This window comes from Pseudophryne corroboree, chromosome 5, assembly GCF_028390025.1.
Source record: "Pseudophryne corroboree isolate aPseCor3 chromosome 5, aPseCor3.hap2, whole genome shotgun sequence".
Taxonomy (NCBI): domain Eukaryota; kingdom Metazoa; phylum Chordata; class Amphibia; order Anura; family Myobatrachidae; genus Pseudophryne; species Pseudophryne corroboree.
In genome coordinates, this window is record NC_086448.1 from 115,682,508 (window position 1) to 115,702,457 (window position 19,950).

The 19,950-nt window shown below is 44.3% G+C and overlaps 1 protein-coding gene across 3 annotated transcripts in view; it reads left to right on the plus strand.

Annotated features, from left to right (window-relative positions):
• The window catches only part of LOC134927324 (ras-related GTP-binding protein A), a 70,074-nt gene extending 50,345 nt beyond the window's left edge, over positions 1 to 19,729 (plus strand). For all 3 annotated transcript variants that reach the window (XM_063921594.1, XM_063921593.1, XM_063921596.1), the window contains exons 2-10: positions 2,687 to 2,726; positions 3,341 to 3,440; positions 3,544 to 3,610; positions 14,210 to 14,432; positions 17,275 to 17,370; positions 17,466 to 17,588; positions 17,684 to 17,775; positions 18,469 to 18,584; positions 18,811 to 19,729. In XM_063921594.1, coding sequence (XP_063777664.1) covers positions 2,700 to 2,726; positions 3,341 to 3,440; positions 3,544 to 3,610; positions 14,210 to 14,432; positions 17,275 to 17,370; positions 17,466 to 17,588; positions 17,684 to 17,775; positions 18,469 to 18,584; positions 18,811 to 18,908 — 942 coding nt within the window. In that variant the 5' untranslated portion in view covers positions 2,687 to 2,699 and the 3' untranslated portion in view covers positions 18,909 to 19,729. The remainder of the gene's footprint in view (positions 1 to 2,686; positions 2,727 to 3,340; positions 3,441 to 3,543; positions 3,611 to 14,209; positions 14,433 to 17,274; positions 17,371 to 17,465; positions 17,589 to 17,683; positions 17,776 to 18,468; positions 18,585 to 18,810) is intronic.
• Positions 19,730 to 19,950: the final 221 nt, after the last annotated feature.

A 19,950-nucleotide genomic window follows, 5' to 3' on the forward strand; every position in this document is an offset into this window, starting at 1 on the left:
CCCAAGTGCGGATTATCTGCAATACTTGTACATAGTTATTGTTAACTAATTCGGGTTATTGTTAAGGAGCCATCTTTAAGAGGCCCTTTCTGTTGTCATACTGTTAACTGGGTTTAGATCACAAGTTGTACGGTGTGATTGGTGTGGCTGGTATGAGTCTTACCCGGGATTCAAAATGCCTCCCTTATTGTGTATGCTCGTCCGGGCACAGTACCTAACTGGAGTCTGGAGGAGGGTCATAGGGGGAGGAGCCAGTGCACACCACCTGACCTAGTAAAGCTTTACTTTTTTGTGCCCTGTCTCCTGCGGAGCCGCTATTCCCCATGGTCCTTTCAGGAACCCCATGGTCCTTTCAGGAACCCCAGCATCCACTACGGACTCCGAGAAATAGAATTATCGGTAAGTAAATTCTTATTTTCTCTCCTGACTTCTAAGGGGGATATCCAATTAGCCCCGTTTTTTTACCGGGGCTAATTGTCCCGCCGGGGGCTATCTAATTAGCCCCGATAAGCCACGGCACGCGCCGGCTTATCAGGGATTTTGTTTCACCTGCCTCCGGCAGGCGAAACAGAATCCCCGGAAACAGCCCCGTTTTCTTCCGAAAACAGGGCTGTTTCTCCCCAAAACACAGAGGTTTCACTGAACCTGTGTGTTTTTTTTGAGAAAGGGTTGGGGTTTTTTTTCCACTCGATTTAACAGGATAGCCTGTAATTTAAAAAAAAATAAAAAATCGGTGAAACATCGGAAAAAAAGTCAGATAAACGGACGAAAACGGCTGTTTTTCGGACCCGATGTTTTAACTGGGATAATTGGATATCCCCCTTAATCCCTCCAGCCTGCATTCCTAGGACCCAGTATGGAACTGCAACAAACCTAAAATTAAAAAGAAACCACCATATTATCAACAAGCAATCTGAGAGTCATTATGCTGGAGCCTGAAGGCAGGGAAATTTATAAATGGTGGGATAAAAGCAGCCTACTATCTATTAAAAGACAACTACATATTTTTTGTTTAAGTGAATTAAATCAATCTGGAAACTAATACCTCCTGTGTTAGACAAAGTAAGTTGCAATTAGAACTGCAGTCTGGGCAATTTACCAATCTATGAAAAGCTTAGCTTTTGGGAGTTTGGCCTTGATAGCTAATGTCATCGTCAGATGGCGTCATTCACTGTTTCCCACTGGGATCCCTCTCGGGCACCCTCAATGCTCCTCCCCTCCTGGGGTTTTGCAAAATGATTCTACGCAGCTACGTATTCATAATGTCAGAGCATGCTGTAAAGTGATAGTGGCAAGGGTTTTTAATAAATGCAATATATATATATATATATATATATATATATATATATATATATATATATATATATATATATAATATAATTGGGCCTAATTCAGAGTTGATGGCAGCAGCAAATTTGTTAGCAGTTGGGCAAAACCATGTGCACTGCAGGGGGGGGGCAGATAAAACATGTGCAGAGAGAGTTAGATTTGGGTGAGGTGTGTTCAAACTGAAATCTAAATTGCAGTGTAAAAATAAAGCAGCCAGTATTTACCCTGCACAGAAACAAAATAACCCACCCAAATCTAACTCTCTGCAAATGTTATACATGCTCCAACCCCCCCCCCCCCCCCCTTCACTGTACATGGTTTTGCCCGACTGCTAACAAATTTGCTGCTGTGATCAACTCTGAACTACCCCCATTGAGCGTTAGGAATGCAAGAGTGAAGTGGTTGGACACAGTGCCAGCAGCAACGGCAAAGGTGAATAATACGGAGATGATATAAATGGGTGGACAGAAGTGCTTCTTAAAAACTCTTTGTTGTCCCATGCAGGTCTATCTGTGTTTCAGTAGTACCCCCTGTTTAAAGTAATAAGTGACATATATTTATATATAACAGGAAGGTACACATTACCTGTTCAGTTTCCTTTTTTCCAATTGATTAAAGGGTGTAAAAAAAAAAAACCTGATGAAAACATAACATTATCACAGAATTGTGGAATTAATGGGCCTATTTCAGGTTGGATCGCAATACGCAATCCAACCGCAAGAAACTGATGAGGATGCACGGGCCGGGCACGTCCTGCGCATGCATCCGCATTTTCTGCTGGCGCCCCGCAGAAAATACGATCGCCTCTGCCTGTTAATCAGGCAGAAGCGTGCGGCGGGGGGGCTTCAACACTCCGTTTCCAAGACGGAGCGTTGTGGTGGCGGCGATGGAGAAACGTGGGCGGTGCCAGTGAAACGGTGGGTGTGATCGCAGCGGCTGCCGGCAGGAGGCTACCTCATTTTTTGTGATCACGCAGAAATTGCGGTGCAACCGCAATTTCAGCGTAGTCGTGGGAGTGGGCAGCTGACAGCACGCTGGGCGGCCCCCAGCGTGCGATCCAAAGTAGCAGAGTTTTCAATCTTTACTGAATCAGGTCCAATGTGTGTGGAGATAGAACACGTGTATATTGAGTAGGATGATAGGGGGTGATAAGTACACTATCTCCTGTGCAGTAAGTGATTGTGGTCCATGCTTAGGTGTTACAGTTTCAGTTGGTTAGGATATAGAGAATAATATAAATTCACCTGTTATGTGATATAGCTGCTGCCTGTATTGAAATAACTGTAGGTAAAGAAATGCTGTACATTATTTTTATTGTCATTATCTGTGTAACCTGACTTGTGATTTCTATATGCAGAATACTATAGGTGATGCCCAGCTCAGCCATGAAGAAAAAGGTAATATTTAGTATGCATCAGTATATATAATGTTGTATGTTACTAGGATGAAAGAGCCGCTTAAGATAATGGAGCAGATGTATTAAGCCTGGAGAAGGGATAGAGCAGTGATAAGTCCAACGTGATAACGCTCCAGCTCCTGTCATTTTTCAAATCTGTGATTGGCTGGTGCGTTATCACCTTGCACATATCACTGCTTTATCCCTTCTCCAGGTTAATACATCTGCCCCATTTAAGATATGAGCATAGTGGATATATGATGCATGTAGAGTCATCATGACTGATTTCCACATTAGATGCTTTTTCACGTGAACCGCTCAGAAGATGATGTATATGTATTATTTGGCCAGTAAGGCATAGTGTAAGGTCATTGAATAGGGGTTCGTATGTTTTGTCGACAGTCATTATCTAGCATATTGTCGGCAAAATAAATACATTTCTATAGTTGACATTGACAGCCATCATAATGGTGTTGCCCTTTTGACTTGACATATTTTACTACGTTCCATTGAATACATTTAAAATGCTGACCTGACATGTATATGGACCAGTATATATCTCAGTATTCTTATCTTGGTGAGGGTATTACATGTAACATTTCTTACTTCCAACAGGTGCTACTGATGGGCAAGAGTGGGTCAGGGAAGACCAGCATGAGATCCATCATCTTTGCAAACTACATTGCCCGGGACACGCGGCGTTTGGGGGCTACTAGTAAGAACTGCTTTACTGGAGATTGTAACAATATGTTATTTGTGAGAATAAGGAAGATCAGTCCCATTTGTAACCATATTCTCTGCACTTCTTTCTCGTGCAGTTGATGTTGAGCACTCCCACGTGCGATTTTTGGGCAATCTGGTATTGAACCTGTGGGATTGTGGTGGGTAAGTATAGTATTATTCTGCAGTGACTAAGCGGAGCGAATGCTATTGCAAATAACAAAGTAGGTAGTACGGATAGGCATCAATCCATATTCATGCCAAATACATTGATTTTAGTCTCAATTCTGGCGACATGATGTATTGATAGAATTGATCAAAAAAAAAACTAATATGGAGGATAGAGATATACACGTGATTTTACTGTCCCACCTAACCACGCTTACAGAAAAAATTTATATCCATTAATATCAATTTTTGGAAAAGATCTATATTATTTTGCAGATTACTATTAAATACAAACATGGTGATCCCATATCGATCAAAAATCTCAATATGGGGCCTCCGATTGGCCATCATTAGTAGGCAGCTTTTCATATAGCCACCAAATTTAAAAACAATGTGACTATTCTAAAGGAGCTACCACCATTTTACACATGTATGTATAAATTCAGTAGCTTATCTGAATGGACTTTTGAGATGCGAGATAAGTGCGATCATGAGGAAATATTTGTTCCCCACGGACAGGCTGGCTTTTGTCAGCCTGTGCTCCCCCAGCTTTACCACTGAAGCTCAGGAAGCACAGACTAGATGCAGCCAGCAACCCTCTTCCCCCACCAGAATCTGCAAGCTGTAGAGTCATCTAGCCCCATGCTGCAACAGAGGTGGGAGATAGATGTTTAGCAGCGGATGCTGGCTGGAAGGTGAGCGGTGGCTCAATAGCAGGGACCAGAGCTAGGGGTGTCGTTTTAGTGGTAGAGAAAGAGGCAGGTATGGCGGGATGCCGAGCGAGGGGTCCCGGAGTCGGACGGGCAGCTGGACGCCGGCACAACAAATACTGTTGAGTGCCGAGAAACACTTCCAGGAAAAGCATGCACCCAGATGGCGGCGGCCACTACAGATGACCCAGACGCATCCAGGAAATAGGACCAGATCACACTACCTGAGTAAGGGGGGTGGCTGGATATACAGAAATGGGCCCCTCTCTCACCCTAGGTATAGAGGGTTGACAGTCGGGCAGATGTCTCGGTGCCTATCCTCATGCAGAAATGCAGTTTTGGTCAAGAAGGAGCAGGTGGGTGAATGGTTCAGTCCAGCAGCTGAGGAGTGGATAATGCTGATGACTGCAAAGCTCCCTTCTTCCCTTCTCTCCTCAGCAACACTAGATGGGAGTCTAGATAAGTTAACTTACATTTACTCAGATATTTATTGAAAACATTGTTTGTATAACTTAGATTAGCCTGACAGTTCAATGTGCCAGAACTGAGAGAGGTTCTGGAAACATTGTAGAAAGCACAATCTACTATTCAAGCAATGCTACAGCAAGTTGCAGGCATATCATTCTTCAGGGAAGCACAAAGTCCCTGGGGATGAGTAATTCTGCTCAGTCACTCCATCCGGAATAGAGAAGAGGAAGAAAAGACTGTCCTATAGTCAGTCCATTCTTCTAGATAAATTGTCTGCATCCAGAAATTCAGTAGAGATTGTCCTATTGACTTTTTTTTGTTTGTTTGTTTGTTTTTTGTTACACAGTGGTATTCCAGTAATACAATGCCACCAGCTTGTCCAAAGAGAGTTTGGGTCCATGAAGTGAGCTTCCATATACACAGGACCGTTCCAAGAGGAACTAGGGATTTTCCAGATACCGCAGTTCAGGCTAGGAGGAAGTGTGGTATTGCATGATGTAAGGAAGGGGTTTTCCTTATTCCTCCTTGTCTATAAATTTTCATAAATGACACATTTATAGACATACAGATGTATCCACCGTTATCTTGAGTAGTTTTCTGTGCCTAGTCACAACATGATTTATTAGCATAAACCCTTCAGCTATTGTTCTCAACTGCAATGCAATACAGAGAACAATACAGCAGGGGATTAAGTCATTACAGCAGGGGATTAAGTCTGACTGGCCAGTCACAGACCAGGATAAATGTGGATACATCTGTAGTGTGTGTATGTATGTGTGTGTGTGTATATATGTGTGTGTGTATATATATATATATATATATATTTATTTATTTAGTAAAAAAGATTTGCGGCACTCGGACTTGTAATGAAACGAATGTATTAAAGCATCAAAAAAGTATCCATCAACGTTTCGGGGAATTTAACCCCTTTGTCAAGATGTGTGTGAGTGTACAGAACAGAAGTGACTCACCGTAAGAAGGAAGAAGCCCGCCAAACCAGGAGAGAGAAGCCGCACCGAACCCCGCCGTGAACGCTGAGCCGCGCTGGAAGATGACGCATAGAGGTGTCAGAGCGGTGACAGAGCTGGCCCGTTGCTAAGCAACGCCGGAGAAGCTTAAACACCGGGGACTGTGCAGCTGAAAGGAGAGCAAGTGAAGTGAAGTCACTACACAAAGCAGGGCCATATACATGCAAACATATTTACTTAGTAGATATATGAGTAAACGAGCCACAGATCGTGAATAAAGAAGGCATGCGTACAAAAGAAAGCAAATGCTATGAGTAACCCTTGCTGGGGGCCAATTGCAATTATATAAGGCACTCCAAGCTTATAGGGTTACTAGAGAAAAGAGCGCCAGGTAGGTGACCATAGATGCATAAACCAATAGGGAGGAAAGATAAACATAGATAAACAATCAAAATAGAGAGTACAAATAAATAAAGGCAATAACAATATGAAGTGTCCAGTTTGAAAAGACCTGTCCAAGGCACTATGTTCATCCATATTAGAACAATGGATAAAGATGTACTGTACAGCACTCGCCACTCATTTGTTCTTAACCTGTGTCAGCTGCTCCTTAGTAATTTATCAGCCAGTGTCAGGTGACTAGTGTGCCTTTTAAAAGCCATAAGATATGTGGCAGGTGCACATTAAACCAAGTAGGCATATTTGCAGTTATATTATGTGTGATACAGTTGCCAGCTTTTAATTTTTAAGACTCTGTGATAGTGTAGGACCTGCAAGAAGGTGGGGTACCTTGGCGAGCGGTGTGCAGGCTTCCGTGCATTGGCCAATTCACTAACTAAACCCCCATCATTTATTTATTGATGTTTTGAGGACAAGTGAGCTTGCTATGGTGAGTGCTGAATTTCCTGTTTGTATGTATTTGGATAGGTGGCCATGGGCTGCATGCACCCCACCCTATGAGTGGCGAGTGCGGATGCTGCACCCCGCTTCTGGGGTGGTGTCGTAGCGAGTGCTGTGGTTTTCTATATTTGCTTGTGTGTGTATGTGTATGTATGTATGTGTATATATATATATATATATATATATATATATATATATATATATTTCTCTGACGTCCTAAGTGGATGCTGGGACTCCGTAAGGACCATGGGGAATAGCGGCTCCGCAGGAGACTGGGCACAACTAAAGAAAGCTTTAGGACTACCTGGTGTGCACTGGCTCCTCCCACTATGACCCTCCTCCAAACCTCAGTTAGAATCTTGTGCCCGGCTGAGCTGGATGCACACTAGGGGCTCTCCTGAGCTCCTAGAAAAGAAAGTATATTTTAGGTTTTTTATTTTCAGTGAGATCTGCTGGCAACAGACTCACTGCTACGAGGGACTAAGGGGAGAAGAAGCGAACCTACCTGCTTGCAGCTAGTTTGGGCTTCTTAGGCTACTGGACACCATTAGCTCCAGAGGGATCGAACACAGGACCGACCTCGATCGTCCGGTCCCGGAGCCGCGCCGCCGTCCCCCTTACAGAGCCAGAAGCATGAAGATGGTCCTGAAAATCGGCGGCAGAAGACTTCGGTCTTCAACAAGGTAGCGCACAGCACTGCAGCTGTGCGCCATTGCTCCTCATGCACACCTCACACTCCGGTCACTGATGGGTGCAAGGCGCTGGGGTGGGGCGCCCTGAGCAGCAATATTAACACCTTGGCTGGCAAAATAATCACAATATATAGTCCTAGAGGCTATATATGTGAAAAATACCCCTGCCAGGATCCATAAAAAAGCGGGAGAAAGTCCGCCGAAAAAGGGGCGGGGCTATCTCCCTCAGCACACTGGCGCCATTTTTCCCTCACAGCTCCGCTGGAAGGATCGCTCCCAGGCTCTCCCCTGCAGTTTCAAGACTACAAAGGGCAAAAAAGAGAGGGGGGGCACTAAATTTAGGCGCAGCAGTATATATATAAGCAGCTATAAGGGAAAATCACTCAGTTATAGTGTTTATCCCTGTGTTATATAGCGCTCTGGTGTGTGCTGGCATACTCTCTGTCTGTCTCCCCAAAGGGCTTTGTGGGGTCCTGTCCTCTGTCAGAGCATTCCCTGTGTGTGTGCGGTGTGTCGGTACGGCTGTGTCGACATGTTTGAGGAGGAGGCTTATGTGGAGGCGGAGCAGATGCCGATAAATGTGATGTCACCCCCTGCGGGGTCGACACCTGAGTGGATGGTTATGTGGAAGGAATTACGCGACAGAGTCGACTCCTTACATAAAAGGTTTGACGACATACCAAATATGGGACAGCCGGCTTCTCAGCCTGTGCCTGCCCAGGCGTCTCAAAAGCCATCAGGGGCTCTAAAACGCCCGCTACCTCAGATGGCAGACACAGATGTCGACACGGATACTGACTCCAGTGTCGACGACGATGAGACTAATGTAACTTCCAATAGGGCCACACGTTACATGATTGAGGCAATGAAAAATGTGTTGCACATTTCTGATGTTACCCCAGGAACCACAAAAAAGGGTATTATGTTTGGAGAGAGAAAACTACCAGTAGTTTTTCCTCCATCTGAGGAATTAAATGAAGTATGTGAAGAAGCGTGGGCTTCCCCCGATAAGAAACTGGTAATTTCTAAAAGGTTACTAATGACGTACCCTTTCCCGCCAGAGGATAGGTCACGTTGGGAAACATCCCCTAGGGTGGATAAAGCGCTCACACGCTTGTCAAAAAAGGTGGCACTACCGTCTCTGGATACGGCCGCCCTAAAGGAGCCTGCTGATAGGAAGCAGGAGGCTATCCTGAAGTCTGTATATACACACACAGGTATTATACTGAGACCAGCTATTGCTTCAGCATGGATGTGCAGTGCTGCAGCTGCGTGGTCAGATTCCCTGTCGGAAAATATTGATACCCTAGACAGGGACACTATATTGCTAACCATAGAGCATATTAAAGACGCAGTCTTATACATGAGAGATGCACAGAGGGATATTTGCCGGCTGGCATCTAAAATAAGTGCAATGTCCATTTCTGCCAGGAGAGGGTTATGGACTCGGCAGTGGACAGGTGATGCAGATTCTAAAAGGCACATGGAAGTTTTGCCTTATAAGGGTGAGGAGTTGTTCGGGGATGGTCTCTCGGACCTCGTTTCCACAGCAACAGCTGGGAAGTCAGCATTTTTACCCCATGTTCCCTCACAGCCAAAGAAAGCACCGTATTATCAGGTACAGTCCTTTCGGCCCCATAAGGGCAAGCGGGTTAAAGGCGCGTCCTTTCTGCCCAGAGGTAGAGGGAAAAAGCTGCAGCATACAGCCAGTTCCCAGGAGCAAAAGTCCTCCCCCGCTTCCTCCAAGTCCACCGCATGACGCTGGGGCTCCACAGGCGGAGCCAGGTACGGTGGGGGCCCGTCTCAAAAACTTCAGCAATCAGTGGGCTCGCTCACGGGTGGATCCCTGGATCCTTCAAGTAGTATCTCAGGGGTACAAGCTGGAATTCGAGACGTCTCCCCCCCGCCGTTGCCTCAAATCTGCCTTGCCAACAACTCCCTCAGGCAGGGAGGCAGTGCTAGAGGCAATTCACAAGCTGTATTCCCAGCAGGTGATAGTCAAGGTGCCCCTCCTTCAACAAGGACGGGGTTACTATTCCACAATGTTTGTGGTACCGGACGGTTCGGTGAGACCTATTTTAAATTTGAAATCCTTGAACACATGTATAAAAAAATTCAAGTTCAAGATGGAATCGCTCAGGGCGGTTATTGCAAGCCTGGACGAGGGGGATTACATGGTATCACTGGACATCAAGGATGCTTACCTGCATGTCCCCATTTACCATCCTCACCAGGAGTACCTCAGATTTGTGGTACAGGATTGTCATTACCAATTCCAGACGTTGCCGTTTGGTCTGTCTACTGCACCGAGGGTATTTACCAAGGTAATGGCCGAAATGATGATACTCCTTCGAAAAAAGGGAGTTTTAATTATCCCGTACTTGGACGATCTCCTGATAAAGGCGAGGTCCAGGGAGCAGTTGTTGGTCGGGGTAGCACTATCTCGGGAGGTGCTACAACAGCACGGTTGGATTCTAAATATTCCAAAGTCACAGCTGGTCCCTACGACACGTCTACTGTTCCTGGGGATGGTTCTGGACACAGAACAGAAAAAAGTGTTTCTCCCGGAGGAGAAGGCCAAGGAGCTGTCATCTCTAGTCAGAGGCCTCCTAAAACCAAAACAGGTGTCGGTGCATCACTGCACGCGAGTCCTGGGAAAAATGGTAGCTTCCTACGAAGCAATTCCATTCGGCAGGTTCCATGCAAGAACTTTTCAGTGGGACCTGTTGGACAAGTGGTCCGGATCGCATCTTCAGATGCATCGGCTGATAACCCTGTCTCCAAGGACCAGGGTGTCTCTGCTGTGGTGGGTGCAAAGTGCTCATCTTCAAGAGGGCCGCAGTTTCGGCATACAGGACTGGGTCCTGGTGACCACGGATGCCAGCCTTCGAGGCTGGGGGGCAGTCACACAGGGAAGAAACTTCCAAGGACTATGGTCAAGTCAGGAGACTTCCCTACACATAAATATTCTGGAACTGAGGGCCATTTTCAATGCCCTAAGTCAGGCAAAACCCCTGCTTCAAAACCAGCCGGTACTGATCCAGTCAGACAACATCACGGCAGTCGCCCATGTAAACCGACAGGGCGGCACAAGAAGCGGGACGGCGATGGCAGAAGCCACAAGGATTCTCCGATGGGCGGAAAATCACGTGTTAGCACTGTCAGCAGTGTTCATTCCGGGAGTGGACAACTGGGAAGCAGACTTCCTCAGCAGGCACGATCTCCACCCGGGAGAGTGGGGACTTCATCCAGAAGTCTTCCAACTGATTGTAAATCGTTGGGAAAGGCCACAGGTGGACATGATGGCGTCCCGCCTAAAGAAAAAGCTAGAAAGATATTGCGCCAGGTCAAGAGACCCTCAGGCGATAGCTGTGGACGCTCTAGTGACACCGTGGGTGTACCGGTCGGTTTATGTGTTCCCTCCTCTTCCTCTCATACCCAAGGTACTGAGGATAATAAGGAGAAGAGGAGTAAGAACTATACTCATTGTTCCGGATTGGCCAAGAAGAGCTTGGTACCCGGAACTTCAAGAAATGATCTCAGAGGACCCATGGCCTCTGCCGCTCAGACAGGACCTGCTGCAGCAGGGGCCCTGTCTGTTCCAAGACTTACCGTGGCTGCGTTTGATGGCATGGCGGTTGAACACCAGATCCTGAAGGAAAAGGGCATTCCGGAGGAAGTCATTCCTACGCTGATTAAAGCTAGGAAAGAAGTGACCGCAAACCATTATCACCGCATTTGGCGAAAATATGTTGCGTGGTGTGAGGCCAGGAAGGCCCCAACGGAGGAATTTCAGCTGGGTCGATTTCTGCACTTCCTACAGTCAGGGGTGACTATGGGCCTAAAATTGGGTTCCATTAAGGTCCAGATTTCGGCTCTATCGATTTTCTTCCAGAGGGAACTGGCTTCACTACCTGAAGTTCAGACTTTTGTTAAGGGAGTGCTGCATATTCAGCCCCCTTTTGTGCCTCCAGTGGCACCTTGGGATCTCAACGTGGTGTTGGATTTCTTAAAGTCACATTGGTTTGAGCCACTTAAAACTGTGGAATTAAAATATCTCACGTGGAAAGTGGTCATGCTGTTGGCCTTGGCTTCGGCCAGGCGTGTGTCTGAATTGGCGGCTTTGTCATGTAAAAGCCCTTATCTAATTTTCCATATGGATAGGGCAGAATTGAGGACTCGTCCCCAGTTTCTCCCTAAGGTGGTATCAGCCTTTCATTTGAACCAACCTATTGTGGTGCCTGCGGCTACTAAAGACTTGGAGGCTTCCAAGTTGTTGGACGTAGTCAGGGCCCTGAAAATCTATGTTTCCAGGACGGCTAGTGTCAGGAAAACTGACTCGCTATTTATCCTGTATGCACCCAACAAACTGGGTGCTCCTGCTTCAAAGCAGACTATTGCTCGCTGGATCTGTAGTACGATTCAGCTTGCACATTCTGTGGCTGGACTGCCGCATCCTAAATCAGTGAAAGCCCATTCCACAAGGAAGGTGGGCTCTTCTTGGGCGGCTGCCCGAGGGGTCTCGGCTTTACAACTTTGCCGAGCAGCTACTTGGTCGGGGTCAAACACATTTGCTAAATTCTACAAGTTTGACACCCTGGCTGAGGAGGACCTAGAGTTTGCCCATTCGGTGCTGCATAGTCATCCGCACTCTCCCGCCCGTTTGGGAGCTTTGGTATAATCCCCATGGTCCTTACGGAGTCCCAGCATCCACTTAGGACGTCAGAGAAAATAAGATTTTACTCACCGGTAAATCTATTTCTCGTAGTCCGTAGTGGATGCTGGGCGCCCATCCCAAGTGCGGATTGTCTGCAATACTTGTATATAGTTATTGTTTAACTAAAGGGTTATTGTTGAGCCATCTGTTGAGAGGCTCAGTTATATTTCATACTGTTAACTGGGTATAGTATCACGAGTTATACGGTGTGATTGGTGTGGCTGGTATGAGTCTTACCCGGGATTCAAAATCCTTCCTTATTGTGTCAGCTCTTCCAGGCACAGTATCCTAACTGAGGTCTGGAGGAGGGTCATAGTGGGAGGAGCCAGTGCACACCAGGTAGTCCTAAAGCTTTCTTTAGTTGTGCCCAGTCTCCTGCGGAGCCGCTATTCCCCATGGTCCTTACGGATTCACCCCCCTTCGCATTTTTCATGTTTTGTTGCCTCACACCTGGAATTAAAATGGATTGTTTGAGGGTTTGCATCATTTCATTCACGGAACATGCCTACAACTTTGAAGATGTGTTGGGGTGGGGTTTTAATTTTTTTTTTTATTGTGCAACAAATAGGACAAAATAACAGAAAACTTTACCGTGCATAATTATTCACCCCCTCCTAAAGTCAGTACTTTATAGAGCCACCTTTTGCTGCAATTACAGCTGCAAGTCGCTTTGGATAAGTCTCTATGAGCTTGCCACTGGGATTTTTGACCATTCCTCAAGGCAAAACTGCTCCAGCTCCTTCATGTTGGATGGTTTCCGCTTGTGAACAGCAATCTTCATGTCTGACCACAGATTCTCAATTGGATTGAGATCTGGGCCATTCCAACACATTTTAAATGTTTCCCCTTAAACCACTCGAGTGTTGCTTTAGCAGTATGCTTCGGGTCATTGTCCTGCTGGAAGGTGAACCTCCATCCCAGTCTCAAATCACAGGCAGACTGAAATCAGTTTTGCGCAAGAATATCCCTGTATTTAGCACCATCCATCTTTTTCCCTTGACTCGAAACAGTTTACTTGTCCCTGCTGCTGAAAAACATCCCCACAGCATGATGCTGCCACCACCATGTTTCACTGTGGGGATGGTGTTCTTGGGGTGATGGGATGTGTTGTACTTGCGCCAGACATAACATTTTCCTTGGTGGCCGAAAAGTACAATTTTAGTCTTAACTGACCAGAGCACCTTCCTCCATACATTTTGGGAGTCGTCCACATGCCTTTTGGCAAACTCAAAACATGCCTTCTTATTTTTAACACTGAGTAATGGTTTTTTTCTGGCCACTCTTCCATAAAGCCCAGCTCTATGGATTGTACGGCTTATTGTGGTCACATGTGCAGATGCACCAGTCTCTGCTGTGGAACTCTGCATCTCCTTCAGGGTTACCTTTGGTCTCTGTGCTGCCTCTCTGATTAATGCCCTCCTTGCCCGGTCTGTGAGTTTTGGTGGCCGGCCCTCTCTTGGCAGGTTTGTTGTGGTACCATGTTCTTTCCATCTGAAGATGATTGATTTGATGGTGCTCCGAGGGATCATCAAATAGCTCTTTGGTCTTCATGTTGTGATGCCCCTTGCTTAGTGGTGTTGTAGCCTCTGGGGCCTTTCAGAAAAGGTGGGTTTATACTGACAGATCATTTGACACTTAGATTGCACACAGATGGACTTCATTTCACTAATTATGTGACTTCTGAAGGTAATTGGTTGCACCAGAACTTTTGAGGGTCTTCATAGCAAAGGGGGTGAATACATATGCACATGCTAATTTTCACATTTTTTTTTATAAAATCGGATTGACGTCGAAAACGTGACTAAAACTGCAGCTAATCCGCCGATCCACGTGTTTATTTACAAGTCTGAAATACAGCAGCCCTATTGAATAGGTCGAATCATGTCGGAAACTGCCCTCTTTCCGACTAGATGGCAGTTCCGACTTCAATTGAATACTGCCCATAGAAATAGATTCAACTAAAAAGTACCAAATCCTTTATGCCCTGTACTACTATATATATTTTCTAATAAGCATCTTCTTCATCTTGGGAACTTTCCTTTTTGTTTTTTTTTAGTAACCACAGTGTTAAAACGCCATTGTTTTGTGTTTATTTAATATATTTGTGTGTGTGTGTGACTATACCATTTTGTTGCTGTTAGTCAGGATACATTCATGGAGAATTACTTCACCAGCCAGCGTGACAACATATTCCGCAATGTTGAAGTTCTTATCTACGTCTTTGATGTTGAGAGCAGAGAGCTGGAGAAGGACATGCACTATTACCAGTCCTGTTTGGAAGCCATCTTACAGAACTCTCCTGATGCCAAGGTGTTCTGTCTGGTTCACAAGATGGACTTAGTGCAAGAAGATCAAAGAGATCTGGTTAGTTGAATTTGAAAAATTGAACACTTTAAAGATCAAAATGTATTTTTGTTGTAGACTTGTCTTTATTCCTCAGCTAAGCATTTATCCATGTTTTCCAGAAATGTGAAATGGATATGCCTTAAATATTATATCATTTGAAACTTTTTTTTTTTTTTTTTTTTAAATGCAGTGGCAGTATAGCTTCTATTAAAAATAAAGGACATAGCAGCTACAAACTGGATTTTTTTTGTAAGATTTTTATATGGTTAAATGGGCTCCAGCTTGTTGTTGTTGTTGTTTTTATTTTATTTTCCTGATCATCTGTCACCCTCTATATGACATCTTAAGAGTTTACCATGTGTTTTACAAAAATGTCTCACGGCGCTAATAATAATTGAGTTACTTTAAAAATCTAACCTTAATAGTGAAAATTAAATTACATTCAGCTGCTGAGTGTCGATTATGCTTGTTTGAGCTTAAACATGAATGGAACTCCTATTTTAATAAGAGAACCAACTCGACAATACTGGAAAACCACTCTGCGCTAATTTTAACTAACAGGCTTTAAAATAAAGTGTAGTCTCATGTACACATAATTAGTTTATTTAATAAAACGATCACATTAATCAGTATATAGTGTATAATATAAATGCGATCACCATATAAAATTAATCCATAAACGGTGTATGTATACATACAAAACTTCATGCCACTTTGCATATATTCTTGAACTAACCACAATAAAATCCTAATTCTAATGGCGGGTCTTTAAATGAATTTAAATGGAGGTGAATAAGATCGTTTTCCTAATCTGAATGAAAATGATAGATATCACTGCAATGGCCACAGTGTGTAGAGATGAATGTCCTTGTTCTCTGGAGTTATGGAACAAAGAAAGTCCTCACGACATTCCCTTAGCAGGTGGAGAGAGAACAGGTATTTCACATAATAGTCACCACTTGATCAATAATATATTGGTCTCAGCGGACCAGTGTGCAAATAGCAATTCATTCGAAAATGCCCGGACAAGCCGTCTGTGAATAAAACACGCTCACCCTCTGTCTTAATTCATACGGTCCAGCTGAACGTGCACTGTGTTAACCGGCCAGGTGCGGCTAGGAGGCTCCGGACGTCTCCAACCTCCAAGATGAAATTGCTGCTGCAGTTCCCAAGTGCCGCTGATGAATTAGGCTGGCATCCGGCATTGCACAGTGTCTAAATGAGAATGTCCACAATAGCGGTAGCACTGTCACCAAGTGTCCCTTTTCCCCTAACGCGTTTCGCTCGTTCCTGGAGCTTTATCAAATAGTTTTCCAGTATTTACCATGTCTTTTACCTGTACACCACCACCAAAATGAATCTCTGCTTTACTGACGTTTGCTACAAGAGAACTGGAAGCTCTACAGTTATGCTAGTTTAGGGCAGGACAGTTGCCTTCCACATTGTGTGAAATTCACCAGCAGTAAAAATGCTTCTACAGCAAGCATTTGTATCTAGCTCTGTCACTGGTGTGCTGGTCTGTAGTCAGCGGCTCGCTCTGTCACTGGTGTGCTGGTCTGTAGTCAGCGGCTCGCTCTGTCACTGGTGTGCTGGTCTGTAGTCAGCGGCTCGCTCTGTCACTGGTGTGCTGGTTTGTAGTCAGCGGCTCGCTCTGTCACTGGTGTGCTGGTCTGTAGTCAGCGGCTCGCTCTGTCACTGGTGTGCTGGTCTGTAGTCACCGGCTCGCTCTGTCACTGGTGTGCTGGTCTGTAGTCAGCGGCTCGCTCTGTCACTGGTGTGCTGGTCTGTAGTCAGCGGCTCGCTCTGTCACTGGTGTGCTGGTCTGTAGTCAGCGGCTCGCTCTGTCACTGGTGTGCTGGTCTGTAGTCAGCGGCTCGCTCTGTCACTGGTGTGCTGGTTTGTTGTTAGCGGCTCGCTCTGTCACTGGTGTGCTGGTCTGTAGTCAGCGGCTCGCTCTGTCACTGGTGTGCTGGTCTGTAGTCAGCGGCTCGCTCTGTCACTGGTGTGCTGGTCTGTAGTCAGCGGCTCGCTCTGTCACTGGTGTGCTGGTCTGTAGTCAGCGGCTCGCTCTGTCACTGGTGTGCTGGTTTGTAGTCAGCGGCTCGCTCTGTCACTGGTGTGCTGGTTTGTAGTCAGCGGCTCGCTCTGTCACTGGTGTGCTGGTTTGTAGTTAGCGGCTCGCTCTGTCACTGGTGTGCTGGTCTGTAGTCAGCGGCTCGCTCTGTCACTGGTGTGCTGGTTTGTAGTTAGCGGCTCGCTCTGTCACTGGTGTGCTGGTTTGTGGTCAGTATCGCGTTTTGTTCCAGGTCTTCAAAAAAAAAAAAATGCTGAAATCCTGTATTTGGTTTAGTACAGTCTTCTGAGATCACAGCATTTTCAAAGTAATTATTTGAAGAAACACAATATTTAACAAATCATGTAAGCATTTAAATATAAGGTGCTGTCTCTTTTTACAATAACATTGTATCTGTTGTATTGATAATGATTTGCTGTGTATACTAGTTTATTGTATATGTATAATACCTTTTGGGATCTGTATTCACTCATATATCCTGGCTCATGCTACCAAGACTTTAGATATTATTTCCACAAATATTGCGAAGTACATATTGCTTGCATCATAGTGCAAATGGTTATGCCATTGAGCCTGAGGGAGAGAACTAACACTAAAAAGCACAAACCTCTTCAATAGTAGAAAGGATTTAGACCTTTTTAGGCAAAATATCCAAATAAAATATTTATACACGTGTAAAAGTATATGGTTGATCATAAATTATGGCATCCTTTTAAGTACATCATGTATTTTCTTTATATCCTAGCCATGACTGACCGAGCGTTACTTCCTTTGTTTCCTTTGTAGATATTTAAGGAGCGAGAGGAGGATTTGAGGCGACTTTCCCGGCCGTTAGACTGCGCATGTTTTAGGACCTCTATTTGGGATGAGACATTATACAAGGTAGATGATACGACCTCTTCCTTTAAACGAGATGAATGGGCAGTGGTAGAATGTTTAAATTTTATATGTCTTTGGTCTCTTGTCTTTCTGTTCAGGCCTGGTCCAGCATTGTGTATCAGCTCATCCCCAATGTGCAGCAGCTGGAAACCAACCTGCGTAACTTTGCCCAGATCATTGAGGCTGATGAAGTGCTGCTGTTTGAGAGGGCAACTTTTTTGGTGAGGTTATTTTGGTGCCATGTTTATCTGGTATTGGTATCCGTGCTAGAGGTATTGTATGAAAATGTGTAATTGTGGAATTTTTCATTTTCCAGGTCATCTCTCACTACCAGTGCAGGGAACAGAGGGATATTCACAGGTTTGAGAAGATTAGTAATATTATAAAGCAGTTCAAGCTAAGCTGCAGGTGAGAAAGTGTATAAACACCCAAGCTTTTGCTTATTTAACCTTTATTATCACAGTATAGCAGGATTAAATATAGACTCCTTACTTCAAAGATATGGGTGGTGGCCTTGGACTGCACACCCTAATTCAAAACATAATGAAAGGTGCTAGCATGCTGAGACTTGTAGTTCCACACAAATGCTAAACACTGCTAATCAGAATAATTATAATAAACTCTGCAATATACAGTAGAGTAAATTTAAGGCGCATAACATAATTTGGGCCAAAAATATGGGCCCACGACCAGGGCACGGGACTTGAACCTTAGTGTTCCCGATCCACCAGATGAGGTCACCTGGTTGAAGCTGGTGGGACCATATTTTTGGCCAAAATTATGTTAAGCACCTCAAATTTACTCTACCATATGTTGAAGAGTTAATTATAATTATACTGATTAGCAGTGTTTTGCATTTAGAGTGTGCACCTGCATTTTCTCTTTTTCCTTACTTAGAATTCAAGCAAAAGGTCAGCTGTCTTGTGTAATAGTGTTCTTGTCTACAATTCCATGAATTAGAATTTTCAGTAAAACTATGTAACATGCCCTTATGATTGTGGACATTTGCATCCAGGCTATGAAGCTTTGGAATCTTTCCAAATGTTCGCTCATTTTTTTTCTCTTTTACTTTGCCTGACTCATGCCTCTTATAATTTACAGTAAGTTGGCTGCCTCTTTCCAGAGCATGGAAGTTCGCAATTCTAACTTTGCTGCCTTCATAGATATCTTCACATCCAACACCTATGTTATGGTTGTCATGTCTGACCCCTCGATTCGTAAGTTCAGTTGTTTACACTTTGTGCTCTTCACACTTGTATAAGTAAAACTATGAATTTGAATGTGGAAAGCGCCTGTGTGTTTATAGCTGGCTGTATCTTACATATTGTTAGAGCTGTGCTCATTACATTTTGTAATAATAAGGTCCATACCTGATGACACTAAGGAGTGTATTAGCAGGATCAGTGGCCATGTTGTTCTAATCTATCTTCTCCTCTTCAACAGCTTCAGCTGCAACTTTAATAAATATACGTAATGCAAGGAAACACTTTGAGAAGCTGGAGCGCGTGGATGGTCCCAAACACAGTCTCCTTATGCGCTGATTCTTCATCCAGAGATTGTTCATTTCCTTATTAAGCGTCTATATGGACTTAACATTTCTAGACCCTTTTTTTTCCAAACCTCATGTTTGTGTTTAATCTCTGAGTTGGGGTTCAACTCAAATTCCCCTCCATGCCTCATTGTGCATGAATAACGCATCCGAATCACTGAGGTGGATTTACGAAGTGCAAATGCACAGTTACCAATAACAACAGATCGACAAAGGGTTTTGAATAGACAGTGGTGTGATCAAAGTTAAACTGGACACAAGCTAGACAACAAATGTGAATATCTGGTTGCCCTGGGTTACTGCACATTTACATTTTTTGCACTTTGTTAGTAACCCATCCCACTGCTGGCAGCCTTACAGAGTGGCACCAGAGTGATTAATATTGGTTTTCCAAAGTCATGCCTTAGTAGTGCAATGTCTGCATTGTCTGGCCCCTCAATGCAGCTGGCAAGTTGTGTATAATGAAATGCAAATCAAACATTCATTAACCTCTTACCTATACTTTGCTCTGCTGTTTGTGAGCAGTGGTCGGTTACCTTTTAGGTGGGATAAATGGAATTTTGCTCAGGCCATTCTATTACTAAGAAAATTCAGTGTATTTTATGCTTTGGAATAAAAATATGCTTAAAAAAAAAAAAAAAGTCTATATTTGACAAATCCATTTTGTATAGCACAATCCCTGGGCAAATGTCATGCAAAAGAAAATATTCTTAAATAAAACTTTATGCTAGCTGTATTGATTATAAACCATATTCACCACTTCTGGCACATTTCACATTTGTTTACATCATTAAATCTTATTCTTACTATTGATCAATGTCATACTTTCTACTTTTTTGGTTTTCCTTCCATGAGCTCCCAGAGGGGAGAAATGGACAGTGCATGTGGAGAGCAACACGATTCACATCGATAACACATGATGTGGTGAGAAGACATAAATTCATGAACTAAACTAAAGCTGGGTACACCCTAGACCAGTGATGGCTAACCTTTGACACTCCAGCTGTTGTTGAACTACACATCCCAGCATGCCC